General features: G+C 35.0%; 1 protein-coding gene across 3 annotated transcripts in view; it reads left to right on the forward strand.

Annotated features, from left to right (window-relative positions):
* Pde1c (Phosphodiesterase 1c) overlaps positions 1 to 14,492 on the forward strand; it is a 52,219-nt gene that overhangs the window by 17,817 nt on the left and 19,910 nt on the right. For 2 of the 3 annotated variants that reach the window (XM_028320506.1, XM_028320507.1), the window contains exons 3-4: positions 2,869 to 2,982; positions 13,283 to 13,532. In XM_028320506.1, coding sequence (XP_028176307.1) covers positions 2,869 to 2,982; positions 13,283 to 13,532 — 364 coding nt within the window. Of the gene's footprint in view, positions 1 to 2,868; positions 2,983 to 11,233; positions 11,279 to 13,282; positions 13,533 to 14,492 lie in introns of all 3 variants that reach the window. The other variant, XM_028320505.1, reaches the window with a different exon arrangement.

Raw genomic sequence — 14,492 nt, forward strand, 5'->3', positions numbered from 1 at the left:
GTATTGTCTGACTTCATAATTTCAATAATTTAACGATATTTATCTAAGCTCTTTTTAAAAGAACCATTATTATACGGAAAATACAATTACATTGCGCCGTACTTCAATTAATATTGCAAATGAAATCCTATCAAAATATGTTCGCCCGCAGAACCCGCGAGCGTAAACTGTAAAATACAATGTACACAAAAATCTCGAAATTCCCATTGGCGTTGAAAGAACAGCTGCATGTTTCACGAGGAAATAAAAATATTGCGAAGCAAAATGGATACGAATTTTTATATCCAAAACTACTTAGTTATTATACGTTTGACACAGTTTCAGATAAAACAACCGGCATTCTTCTACGGTACATTCAAATAAAAACAAGCTGCACTTTTCCGCAGCATTGAAATACAAAGAAATACACGAATTGAACAATCTAATCGTATACGGCAAAGAGCTCACATTCGTATTAAGTAATTGAAAAAGACAATAAAAATCCAATTGGGGATGTCCCAAGCATATAATAAAATACAAATAGTAATCACCGCGGCCCGCACTCGGAGTCCCTTAACGTCCATTGAGGGCTATTACAGTTACTAGTGTTGTGTAAGTATCGATTATTTGACCATCGATGAACATTATTCATATATCGAGAGATATCGTAGCCGTCGTCACGGTACTTAAGAGTTTTAATGAGGAACCACGTCATGTGACAGAAGACTAAAATAATTAAAATTATCTATAAGTAGCAAGGTAAAGTAGTAGAGAAAGTCGACCGCATTTATTGCAGAACTAACGAAAGGTGGAGTAAAATATTCTGGGATTCGGCATGATGGGCCGATGATCTTTCAGTAGCTTTTTATGAGCAAAAATTACTGTTTTAATAAATACAAATACTTGATATCTATTTACCTACTAAACCTACAAAAATAGGTAAGTGATATTCTGCAACAAATTATAATCCATGCACATAGTACAAAACTATCGATAGATTAAAGCAATCTAGCCTTCCCTTCACTATCGAAATACCATCAAAGGTGAGCTCTTGATACGCATCACGGGCGAACTGAATATTGTAGGTGTTGGATAAGGGAATCTATTCGGTACACGACAAAGTGAGCTGAACGATTATTGCGACGAGATCTTTTTTCCCTAAATAAATGACTAAACATTTAGGGAAAAAATGTACTTTTAGATATTGCAGAGATTTTTGAGACCGCTTCATAACACAAGTCTAAATAAAGAACCGTAATTCCATTCACAAAAGATTCTTTGAAAGTACAATTGAGTATTTTTCTGTTGGAAATCCTTTGAGTTGAGTAAAATTGCAGCTGTTACATAATTATAATAATTGTATATTGTTTCAGAATAACTAAAAGCCTAGTCTCAGTTTTCCATATTTACAATGAAGTAGGTATCATTTCAATGATATTAATACCTATTAGATTACTGCGAACTAATAATTGAACTATAATAGAATCCTGAAAATTCATAATTTTCTTTTCGCTAGTGCTTAAACGAAATTTTCATTTTCCACCAACGCAAATATATATTTCATCTGGATTCAGTCGTAAATACTCGTAGTTGTTAGCGAATGTGCGGCTGCGATTGTATGTCCCATTTTAATTTATAGTAGGCCGAATTCGTTGCGATGGAATCACTAAATTGCATACAGGGTGTCTTCAAAGTGTATAATGCATTTTAACAGACATCAAAGAAAGCAGAAGATTCATAATTCAGTTTCGATTACAAATGCAAGCCTTGAGCTTCCCTCGAGCTTTTCAAACAATTTTCTTTTGAATTATGTTTGGTGTATAATAATAACGTACGGGTATAGTTCTTTGGAATAGAAGTTTTCGAGACTTTACAGGTAAAATTCATTGACTACATATTAGTTAGAATGAAACATGAAGTGATTCCATGTATTGAAAGCCTTTCTACAGTTCTAGGCAACATTTTAGTCGTTCCTGGCAAACATACCGACACTACAATTCTAAGAAGTACTCAGACAGAAGTTCGTTCGTCAACTAGCCGCAAAACTTTCATAATATTGTGAGTTTCAACGTTGAAATAGTTTCAGTGAATTTTAATTTCAGTTGTGAAGCGGTTTCAAAGGACTTTTCATGTGGGTACATACATAGTTGTCAATAGTTAAAAATTTAGTTCACACAGTGGAGATGATAAAAATTAGTTTATCGGACGACAGCAAATCAAAATAAACACTATGGCATCTTATAATTAGTGGTTATATTAGTTGGAAGCTATTTTGTAACAGAAATGTAACTACTTATGGTCGTAACTATATATCACTTAAATAGTAAGATTTAAGGACTCTACAGTCTACACATTCAGGCTGGGTTGCACCATCTTACTTTAACTTTGACAAACGTCAAAATCTGTCAAACTCCATACAAAAAGCACTGGTTAATGTAATTGTTACGGTTAAAATCAGGGGGTTCAACTCATCTTAAGCCCACTGACAGCCCGGCTTTGACTAACTTGCTGTGACTTTAGGTATTTAAAAAGAAACATGTCATCGACTACATTTTATGACTTTTGAAAAAATATCAAAAGTCGACCACTTCATAAAGGTGGATCGGCGAGTTTGGTGTGTAGACTGCGTTAATGTTACAGTTAAGATTAAAAACGAAGATATTGAATAGGTATTGAAGGAAAATCATTTATGTAAAAATTAGAAACTACACAAACTCCCATAGTTACCTACAATAGCAGTATTTCTGTGTCAAATAACGTTAATAATGAGAAATTTAAGACAGTTTATCACAATCGGTAGATACTTCATCCGGAGCCTTATTTATAAGCCTCTAATATTCAGATTAGGGCAACAATTTCTTAACTAATTATTCATCTCTTTGTCCACAGATTACGCTATCTCCTAAGACAATTAAACAGAGGTGAAATATCAGCAGAGACATTACAAAAGAACCTTCAGTACGCAGCGAAAGTTCTAGAAGCCGTGTACATAGATGAGACCAAGTATGTATTATCTTTTTCTTTGTAGCTCAGTCCTTTGACAAAGTGGTTTCATTATTGAAGTCAGATTACGCTCCTCAAAGTCCTCTAAAACCTTACATAATACTAATTTAAACGAGATTTATAAACATTGTCAGATATTTAACTTGTCCAGATTGTCGTGTCGGTTTTATGTACATTTTTTATGGTTATGATCGAAAAAATTTACGATTGTGAGAGCTAAACATCGTAAAACGGAATTTTTGAACAAAGTATTGTTACTTTGGGGACTGAAGTGGATTTTTGTTTTTAAACCGCTATTTAAATAGCAAAGTGTAATAATAGCAAAATTACTCCATGTAATTTTCATCCGATAATTCTTATAAGGAATTCAATTCTAGTAATTGAATTGAAAAAGATCCGAAGCTCTCGTATCTTCAAAAATACTTTTTATTGGGCAAACATTATTACGATTATCCCGTCATGAAACCGACCTCCTTTTCCTTATATGTATAAAGACAATAGAATCGATTTGCGGGGCGTAATCGAGTTTAACATTTTGATAAATCGAGAAAACCTCTCATAACATTTATGTTTCAGATCGTATCCGTCTCCCAAACGGTTTACGTCGTCGATATAAATTCTATTTGATTCCAATAACTCGATATTTCGTTTATATTCCAACTCTTTCTTAACCCTTCTAATGGCTTAAACTAATATTTTCGCTTTCAATCTTTAGAAATCAATGTCGGAGCATTTCATGATATGAGTAATTCTCAAGCCTTTTTACATTTTTGGATACGCACTTCACAGATAAAATACTGCCTTACATCACAAAAAATATGACTGCAGCTACGTTTTTTTACTTATTTTTTGTAATTCTTGCTTAGTTAAATTGTTACTTACTTGTATGATTAATGTTAATTTCGATATCATGGAAGATCAAACTGTGTTTCCACATAAATAATAGAATATGAAGAGGTCTGAGCTCTTTATAAAATACCTAGTCACATGAAATAGGAATAAAAGACGTGCTTTGTGACGACGACGTGTAATTCTAAAACTGTATGTTTTATTATACAGGTTGTCCCAAAAAGTACTGTCAAGCCGAAGCATCACTAGGGCTATCTAAATCACCCCCATGTACTAGGGNTTTTCGTTTCTATTCCAACTCTTTCTTAACCCTTCTAATGGCTTAAACTAATATATTTTCGCTTTCAATCTTTAGAAATCAATGTCGGAGCATTTCATAATACGAGTAATTCTCAAGACTTTTTTTATTTCTGGATACGCACTTTACAGGTAAAATACTGCCCTAGGTACATCACAAAAAATATGACTGCAGCTACCTTTTCTTACTTTTTTTTGTAATTCTTGCTTTGTTAAATTGTTATCCATCTACTTGTATGAATAATGTTAATTTCGATATCATGGAATATCAAACTGTGTTTCCATATAAATAAAATAGCGCTATAAAATCCTTTTAGTTTACCTATGAAGAGGTCTGAGCTTTTTGTAAAATACCTAGTCACATGAAATAAGACGTGCTATAATAATTCTAAAACTGTATGTTTTTACTATACAGGGTGTCCCAAAAAGTATTGTTAAGCCGAAGCCCAGAGGTAGAGCATCACTAGGGCTATCCAAATTACCCCCATGTATGTTCCGCGATTTTTGATAGTTTTCGAGCCATACCTATACCATTCATTATGTAATATAAAAAATACTTACATGTCAAAACTTGACTATTTGTTAAGTGCAATTATTAAAGTACGTACGTAATACAAATTTCTAAGAATGAGCCGTAAAATTCACGGCAACCCTGCTGAAAAATACTGAAAATGGCAAAGGAAGCCTTTCGTCAAACAAGCTTCTCATCTCGAGTGCCAAAAGGTAAGCTAATTACAAAGAAACTGTAATTAGAGAGACTGGCCTTGAAGGTACACAGATCGCAATTTGACATGCAATTTCTTCAGTAGATTGAAAGCCTTTTTAGAGAGGGTTTGCTGATTTAAATTAGTCAGCTCTGAACTTACGGCTTCATGATAATAATTAATAAGATCGAAGCTTAAAGCTCTGTTACTTATGGCCTTCTAAACTAACTTCATAACTAACTTCTAAATAATTATAATGTTGCAAATACTTCAGATGTAGGTAAATTTAACACGTAATTAGGGCATTGCAAAAAAACTGACAGGAAAAGATGGTAACCAAAGAAATCCTGTACCTACTCATTTTGCACTAATATGAACTTTAAAAACATTGTAATAACGTAATATTCCTTGCTAATCAAAATATAGATAGCAATACTCAATGAAAATGGCCAGCTCAAGTACCTAAACAAATAGAACAGAGTGGAAAATTTTACAAATTGACTTCCAATGAGCTGTACCAGATTACTTGGATAGACGATTCGGGTTGCCATCTTAAAAATTCAGGACACTTAGTGTGGCCCATCTAATATGCACAGCTGTACCTTGGATGTCGGATTAGGCAGGTATATCAATTTGGGTCTAACGTGATTTACTGTGGCTGAGAAAAGGAGTTATTTTGACAGCCTTGCCTTTGTGAACGCTTGACTAGAGGTAAACTAATATTTATGACGGGAATCTACAAACGTATAAAGGATTAAAATTTAAAAATGTCCTTTTTGATTTTTTTTTTGCGTTTCTAGCTTTTAAGCTTCACGCCCGTATTCACAAACATAACTATGATCATGAATGTAATCAAATGTTTGTGAATACGGGCGTTAGCTACAAAAGAACTTTAAAACATTATTATGGATTCTGTAAGTTCTGCAACGTAGGTTTGGAACAAAAGAAGAAACGTTGCGACAATAAATATTTCTAATCTTTATTTTGATACTAGCTTTCCGCCCGCGGCTTCGCCCGCGTGGAATTTTGTCTGTCACAGAAAAACTTTATCGCGCGCGTCCCTGTTTCAAAAACCGGGATAAAAACTATCCTATGTTCTTTCCCGGGACTCAAACTATCTCTATGCCAAATTTCATCAAAATCGGTTGCGAGGTTTAAGCGGGAAAGCGTAACAGACAGACAGACAGACAGACAGACAGACAGACAGACAGACAGAGTTACTTTCGCATTTATAATATTATATATATATAGTTGGGATAGTCATTAAGCAAATATTTAAAAACAACTGGTTTAATCAGATTAACTTACGAGATATTTTCATTTCGATAGCGGTTCTGAAAACTGGCAGGAGCCTGAAGCAAATAAATAAAATCCTCCTACCCTTAGTTCCCTTACGTTAAGCAATGCTATTTTCATATAATTTGTGATTGCAAACAATGCTCCACCGTTGTGACAGTGAAAGCTCTTTCACCCTTAGCTTAGGTACAAAAGCTTAACCGTCGAAAATCGGGTATTCATAATTTAATCAATTTTTAATCCTCAATGTATCCACGGTACCTAATAGCATTTATTTTTAATTTTATACGAGTAAGTAAAGGTCCCGCTTTAAAACTATTCCTGCAAATTAATTTCAATATCATCTCTTTTTCCAATTAACTACGCTATTTTAACTTCAGCAATCAAGTCTCAATTGGGCTTCTCTCAATCGAGTCTCCCAGACGACTGTGTATAAAGTAAATTTGACTGCACAAAGTCAGCATTGCCCAGGCATTTGGTAAACGTCCAGACTACGGATGGATTCCGACGTATTTGACCGCTTAGCAAAGGATTGTTCGCTTTGCACTCAAATGCAGTTAATTGGACAGAAATGCTAGTTCCCAAATTAACCCGTTTGAAACTGTATCCAGATGAGTACTCTGTTTATCAGATATTCTGTGTGTGTTTTATGTTTTATGCTAATTCATCATAAATACTGAATTTTGCTTTGAATGCACGTATAACTAAGAAGCCGTGTGAAATATGTATATTACAGTTATTTTATGTAGGTACGTATCATATTCTGTCTTCCACGCAATTGAATCGCATTGTCTCCATTAATAACGCATTAAAGAATTTGAATTTCATTACTTTTATGCTTTAACGATTTACTTATCAGTTCTTATAACTCAGTGGCAATGTCACTTCAGTTTTTTTATCGACTTTATGATTAGTATCTTTTACGTATCAATCAATTATTATAGTCAACAACTACTCGTAAATAAAATATTTTATACAATTGGTTGGAACATTAATTAAGGTAAAATTCTACCCACAAAGGTGCTGTTCATAATATACTCAATACATTTTAGTAACCCTTGTAACAACAGCGAAATATACTCCGCATTTTCGTTATTTCCCTTCCTCTCCTATACTCTTTTATTTTTAACAAAACGGCTCTTTTGTACCAAATGAATTATGCCTGGATGAGAACCTTTGTTGCGCCCGTGTATCATAATATCTCAATGAAACGACGACAGGAGAACAAAACCTTTTATCGCCCGATATTTTTGTATTTGGTCGATCATTGTGCAAGACAAAAGATATTGGGTACTGGGATTTTCACCATATTTTGGTTTGTTGATAATATGTTCCGCATTCATGCGTGTAAGCGTATATTTTTGCTAGCAAATGAATTTACAATGATCACATCGTATAATGGCTCCAAAAGTAAACAAATCAATCTTATCAAACTGAGAGTTCATGATTACGATAAAAATCCCGTTGTTTTGAGACTAGTTGGAACTTTACCTACGCATATTAGATTTAAAAATCTGTCTGGTTGCTATAAACTTAAATAGTAACCTCAGACTTAGACCGTGAAATTTCAAGTCCCAATTTGAATTCCTTCTCGTATTTTTTATTAACTTATACCAATAAGAGTATCGCGTAACCACTTATTCCGGTTGTACGAGTAACATTANGGGGTTGCCCGCTCTTTTGTTTTTTACTACTACTGCGCTGAATATTGTGTGCGGATTGGCTTGTCGTACAGGGTACTACATGGTAAAATAAATCTCTTCGGCGAAAACAGGATAATTTAGATCGAACTTCACTTGGTAAGTTCGTTTGATCATTCAATAATAATGCACGCACTTTATCTCGAAACTTCAATAGGAAGACTGGTCTGCACGACACAGGGAATCCTAGTGTGGAGTCCAGTGATGCTGTTAGTACACACTTACTGTATAAATTGTAATCCGTTTTTATTCTGAATGTAACAGTAACCAGATCATGTACTGTAATATTCTTGGACTAAATAAATATCAGTTTTATTTCATTTTCAATAAAATCCTCCTAACCTTAGTTCCCTTGCGTTAGTCAATGCTATTTTCATATAATTTGTGATTGCAAACAATGCTCCACCGCTGTGACAGTGAAAGCTCTTTCACCCTTAACCCTTAGCTTAGGTTTAGGTACAAAAGCTTAACCGTCGAAAATCGGTTATTCATAATTTAATCAATTTTTAATCCTCAATGTATCCACGGAACCTAATAGCATTTATTTTTAATTTTATACGAGTAAGTTAAGGTCCCGCTTTAAAACTATTCCTGCAAATCAATTTCAATATTATCTCTTTTTCCAATTAACTACGCTATTTTAACTTCAGCAATCAAGTCTCAAATGGGCTTCTCTCAATCAAGTCTCCCAGACTGTGTATAAAGTAAAGTTGACTGCACAAAGTCAGCATTGCCCAGGCATTTGGTAAACGGCCAGACTACGGATGGATTCCGACGTATTTGACCGCTTTGCAAAGGATTATTCGCTTTGCACACAAATGCAGTTAATTGGACAGAAATGCTAGTTCTCAAATTAGCCCGTTTGAAACTGTATCCAGATGAGTACTCTGTTTATCAGATATTCTGTGTGTGTTTTATGTTTTATGCTAATTCGTCATAGATACTGAATTTTGCTTTGAATGCACATTTAACTAAGAAGCTGTGTGAAACATGAGTGCAGTTATTTTATGTATGTCTATGTGCGTACCTACTACTCGTAAATAAAAGATCTTAACAATTGGTTGGCATTAATTAAGGTAAAATTCTACCCACGAAGGTGCTGTTCATAATATACTCAATACATTTTAGTAACCCTTGTAACAACAGCAAAATATACTCCGCATTTTCGGCCATTTCCCTTCCTCTCCTATACTCTTTTATTTTTAACAAAACGGCTCTTTTGTACCAAATGAATTATGCCTGGATGAGAACCTTTGTTGCGCCCGTGTATCATAATATCTCAATGAAACGACGACAGGAGAACAAAAACTTTTATCGCCCTATATTTTTGTATTTGGTCGATCATTGTACAAGACAAAAGATATTGGGTACTGGGATTTTCACCATATTTTGGTTTGTTGATAATATGTTCCGCATTCATGCGTGTAAACGTATATTTTTGAAGCGTGTCGCAAATGAATTTACAATTGTCATATCGTATGAATGGCTCCAAAAGTAAACAAAATCAAACTTATAAAAATTTCGTTGTTTTGAGACTAGTTGGACCTTTACCTACGCATATTAGATTTTAAAAACTTGCTATAAACTTAATAGTAACCTCAGGCTTAGACCGTGAAATTTCAAGTCCCAATTTGAATTGAATTCTGAAAAGGGTATAACAAAGTCTTCTCGTATTTTTTTATTAACTTATACCAATAAGAGTATCGCGTAACCACTTATTCCGGTTGTAACATTAGCAGAAGTCTTAAGTCATTTCCACACAAGCAATAAAATCAAAGCGAATGTAGAACCTTCAGGGGTTTCAATACCTTTGAAGTTCTCGCTGCAGACGAATCCCCACAAATATTTAATTTAATTACTGAGCTTTGAATTGAAGCCTAGGAAATGCCGCGATATTAATTTTGTAATGTGTTTTACGTTTGCGAATATCCCTTTGTGTAGTTTGGAATATTAAACAGATATTTTGATTAAAATACTAACTCACGGTACCTACTATTACACTAACAAAATTTGTCTCAGGGCTAATTCAATCTTCAGATAATTAACTTTCATCTTGTATCTCAGTATTATATTTTCTTTTCATTACTTTATAGTGTACAGTACAATCTTACTGAAATTATCAAATTTCAGAAATTAAGATGCTCCGGCATTGATGAATTAAATTTTATTTCTTCCATTCGACTCAAAGCATGTCACCCGTAAGTTCTAGCGTGTTTATATCAGGACGCGCGTCGCGCCGCCAGTGATTCTCTCTAATGCAGGGATAGGCGTGACGAGGGGCAGCCGCGGGCGCAGCAGACAACGCTTCACATGCGACGCCTGCGCACGCCTTGCTGGGCCAGATGCTCAGTAGAGAAACCGAACGAAGCAAAGTTAATACCGTTACAACAACGCCGACAATGGCCAAGTAGTCGCGCCTCCCTTCTGTCCACTCTGTGCTAGGTCTTTCTGTTCTGTTGAGCTTCATCAGCTGTCTCAATTTCCTGTTCTCCTGGTAGTTTAGACACTGTCTCTTCAGTTTGTTTGCCGTTTCTATCAGTTTGGAGGTTTTTTATACTCGAAACTGATGGACATGAGTTTTTTTGGGTTTCTGTCGGTTTTTTTTCACCTACAGCTTTGGGAACAAGTAACAGTTGACTTATGTCATCATCAATACTAAAACTGTATTACTTGTTCTCAAGTAGAATAGTGTTTTCTCTGTCTAGACTAGTTTCCGAATAGCCCCGTGTGTCGTTTGAACCTTGTGACTTGTCTTCGTCCCCTGTCTTCGTTTTGCCATCTATACCTGTCCTAGGCATGTGTAAATATTTCAACTCCTTAGGTTCATCTTATACATTTAAGCTTAATCGTGTTTTGTTTCACTGTGTGTTTGCAAATTTTTATTTTAGCCTTTCATAAATAAAGTTATTTTTGTTATTCAAAATAATATTTAAGTAGTTTTATGTATTATTCATTTTTATTTTTATTACGATATGATATTTTTAAGCTCTTGGCCTAGAGGCCTTTAAATTTTCTTCGTTAAATAATTTTAAAATTTTCTTAATTATTTCACTATCTTCAAAATATTTTATTATACACTTTTAATTAGTTTCTTTATACATTTTATTATCTTAACTATTATTATTGCCCACACAGTTTCAATGGTGTTGTTTTTGCGAGTCCGGGTAGTATTATCAGATACATCTTACTATTATTTTTATCCATATTCCATGATCTATCATATTATTGACTTATTGTCAACAATTACCAAAATACGTCATTTCATTAAATTTAATAGAGTTGTATTATAATGTAATGTAACTGATAACACTATGCGGTCGTCAAAATAAATGTTGTTTGTCTTGACCTTCCAAAATCCTTAAAAAATCCCATTCTGTGTCCCAATGACGTCGTCTTTTATTTTAGACCGGCAGTGGCGCGCCAGCAGTCGGCCCCAACCCTGGTGTTTAGGTGTGTCGATGTTACCAGTTATTTTAGACTCTATTGCTACTTGAATAAAGGTTATCGCCAAGTCCACTAAGTACACTATTGTCATGATAACTCAAATGGGGAAATTCCTATAAATCCTAACCAGCTCAAGAAAGACCAAAACCGAAAATCTGGATAATTAAATAATCAGGGAATCAACCCGATCGAGTTACAATGACTCTGGATATAGTGAGCATACATAAGGGCGATAATCTTAAGAATTTCACAATCCACCTTTACACGTCAGCTCTTTACCTCAATAATCTGTCTTATTCAAGTGGTAATGGACACTAAACAACCTTTGCTAACCTTGAGCATCTAACAAACCCCGCTTGTGTCATCGTGCGATTGGTTTGAAATTGAAACATTGCTTTCCTTTAAAAAATAAAACCATTACTTAGAAACTGGATTTGATGACACCTAAAGTTATTGAATCAACATCAATTTTCAATTGTAGATCTTTAACCATAGATCTAGAACCATAGCGTTCTTTTAAAGCCATTTATTTTGTCATACGTGTCAGCGGTTCCTCATAAACAAATTTTCAGGAAAGTTAATATGATTAAAATTAAATACTTCTTCCCAATTGATTCTTCTTCCCGTGTGCCCAACATTTATGAATGAGAGCGTCTCTTCACCGATTGTTATTTTTGACAATTCATCTCCAGCCTATTAAAAGGTCAGCTGGTAGAGAATGACTTATGGCAATAAGCTCGCCTTTTTGTACGGAACATTGTTATGTGTGTGCAATAAAGTCTTTAAATAAATAAAATCTAAAAAAATCCAGTTCTTAATATTTTTATAACGATTGTCGTATAGTGGAGAGCAGTGTAATTTCAAACCAATTCTGATACTTCTTGAGCACGCTGCATGTAAGTACCCCGAACATCTAGGCTAGTTCTTTCATTGTGTATCGCATGTTCTCTTCTTTCTCCTACTTTCAACTTTAATCGGCTGTTATAAATACTAAAATTGAAAATCTGAATTTTCATTAAAATCTTGTGGACACTAACGATTATTAACATCGTGTTTATATTGACAGGCTTTTACAGTGATAATGCAATACCTTTTATGAAGCCTCACTTAGTTGATTGAAAATAAAGAGGAACTTGTTATTGCAAAACAATTTATTCTCATTAATGATCAGTCCACCGAGTGAGAGTACTTCGATCTTGTTCTATTTTAAAACTTTTTTTCCAGTAACGAGATTTAATTCCAGCAAATAAAAATACTTCAACTTGGAATAGAAATAACCTTTCTCCAAGGAACTCACCAACTATAGTCAAATTAATTTATAGCAATACTTCTAGACGTAGCTGAAAATAATTAGAATGTTAACAATATTATGAATGAACACAATAGGTATACTAGTATAGTTAAATTAAAATTAGATCTAGTTGAACATTTCTAATGTATTATTAACTTAATGAAATAATGTTTTAGATCTACTGATTGTTTACATGTAGGTATGTAAGCAAAATATCGTACTTACTGTTAACATTAGGGGAAAGTGAAAAATATGGAATAATATAATTAACCTCTCCAGCGATACGATTTTTCAAAAAGCTCTTATTCTTCTGTATTCATTTTATTAATGAGCAAATCATAAACTTAAGCTTTTAAATGCAACGTCGCTTGCAGATCTGCAATCTGGACTAATCTGCGTAGAAGAATAACAAACTTTCTTTTATTTTTAATCAATTTTAACTGTTTCCTAAAACTTTAGACTTTAGACAGAATTTTTTAATCGCTCAAGAGGTTAATAACAAGTTAATTAAGTATCTTTGGAATTTAATATTATACCGTTACTAGTGATTGATCTTCCAGCTTTGCAGCTTTCGATGGGACCATGCCAACTCTCCAAAAACAAAACCACGGACTATAATTTTATATCATTAGGACCATGCTTATGAGAGAGCTTGCGTCCGCTTTGGACTCCAATAGAGTTTATATAAAATTCTAACATAACTTTTGGGGTGTGTGCAGGAGACTGGCGGACGAAGATGATGAGCTATCGGAAGTCCAGCCTGATGCAGTTCCTCCGGAAGTGCGAGAGTGGCTCGCGTCTACCTTCACGAGGCAGCTGGCGACGGCGAAGCGGAAGTCCGATGAGAAGCCGAAGTTCCGGTCGGTGGCGCACGCGATCCGGGCGGGGATCTTCGTGGACAGGATCTACAGGAGGGTGACCAGTACCGCCCTTATGCAGTTCCCACAGGATGTCGTTAGAGTTCTTAAGGTAAGATCTTCACTATAATTAGGTCATTTAAGCTGCAGGAGGATGGCCCTCTTTAATTTCATCATCATCATCATCATCATCATCAACAGTCCTTTACAGTCCACTGCTGGACCACTGCAGTCACCTCCACTATAGTGAAGGGTGTTGCCATAATCCCCACGCTTGACAGGCGGGTTGAAGATCGCAGTTTAAAAGATTGATGTTTTTCAAAGAGCGCTGCTGCCTGTTCTGTTTGATGTGTAGTCCCTAAGTCGCCTCTTACGACATCCGCGGGAGGTTGGTGACAAATGCATTCTACTCTGCCGTCACCACACGGCTTTTACTTTTACTCGTTAATTTACCAAAAGTAAATGTATTATGTGAGGTGTTGTTCAGTTATCGTGGTGCTTAACCAGAAAATCGAAACTGCCTAATCTTACGTAGATAACGCTGATCTATCTCTTCCATATCCTTCGTTATTAGCTACGCTTTGTGCGTTGTATTCAGGCCTATACGAGTATGTATACAGGGCTACTGCATTGTTATCCTGTCAAGAGCGTTTGTATGCGGCGTGCGGCGAGCGTTCAATTACGCGGACACAACGTGTAGCGGCCGCTCCAATTAGAGGGCATAGAGTAAAGAGGAATGTGACCTGAAACTTAAAGCTGCAACCCTACACCCTTGAAAGAAAGAGTCATTTAACAGAGTTAATTTTAACGTTAAAGATTGCATTTAAAACGCACGACAATACGTTTTCCATGTTTAGGTATGCTGTGCAAATAAATTTCCACATCAATACATATTCAGAAAAGGTTCAGTGAATGAAAATTTTGCAGTGCTGGCTCCTCAGTAGTCCTCAGTCAGTTATCAAATCAAGTCAAAAATATTTTATTAAATGACCAGTATTTTGGCACTTATGAATTGCTGTGCCATTATGTTAGGTAGTACATACTACTAATACAGTCTCACCCTTGGTGTCAA

The sequence above is a fragment of the Ostrinia furnacalis genome, unplaced genomic scaffold, assembly GCF_004193835.3.
Source record: "Ostrinia furnacalis isolate ACB-3 unplaced genomic scaffold, ASM419383v2 OfSCF7393, whole genome shotgun sequence".
NCBI classification, from domain to species: Eukaryota; Metazoa; Arthropoda; class Insecta; order Lepidoptera; family Crambidae; genus Ostrinia; species Ostrinia furnacalis.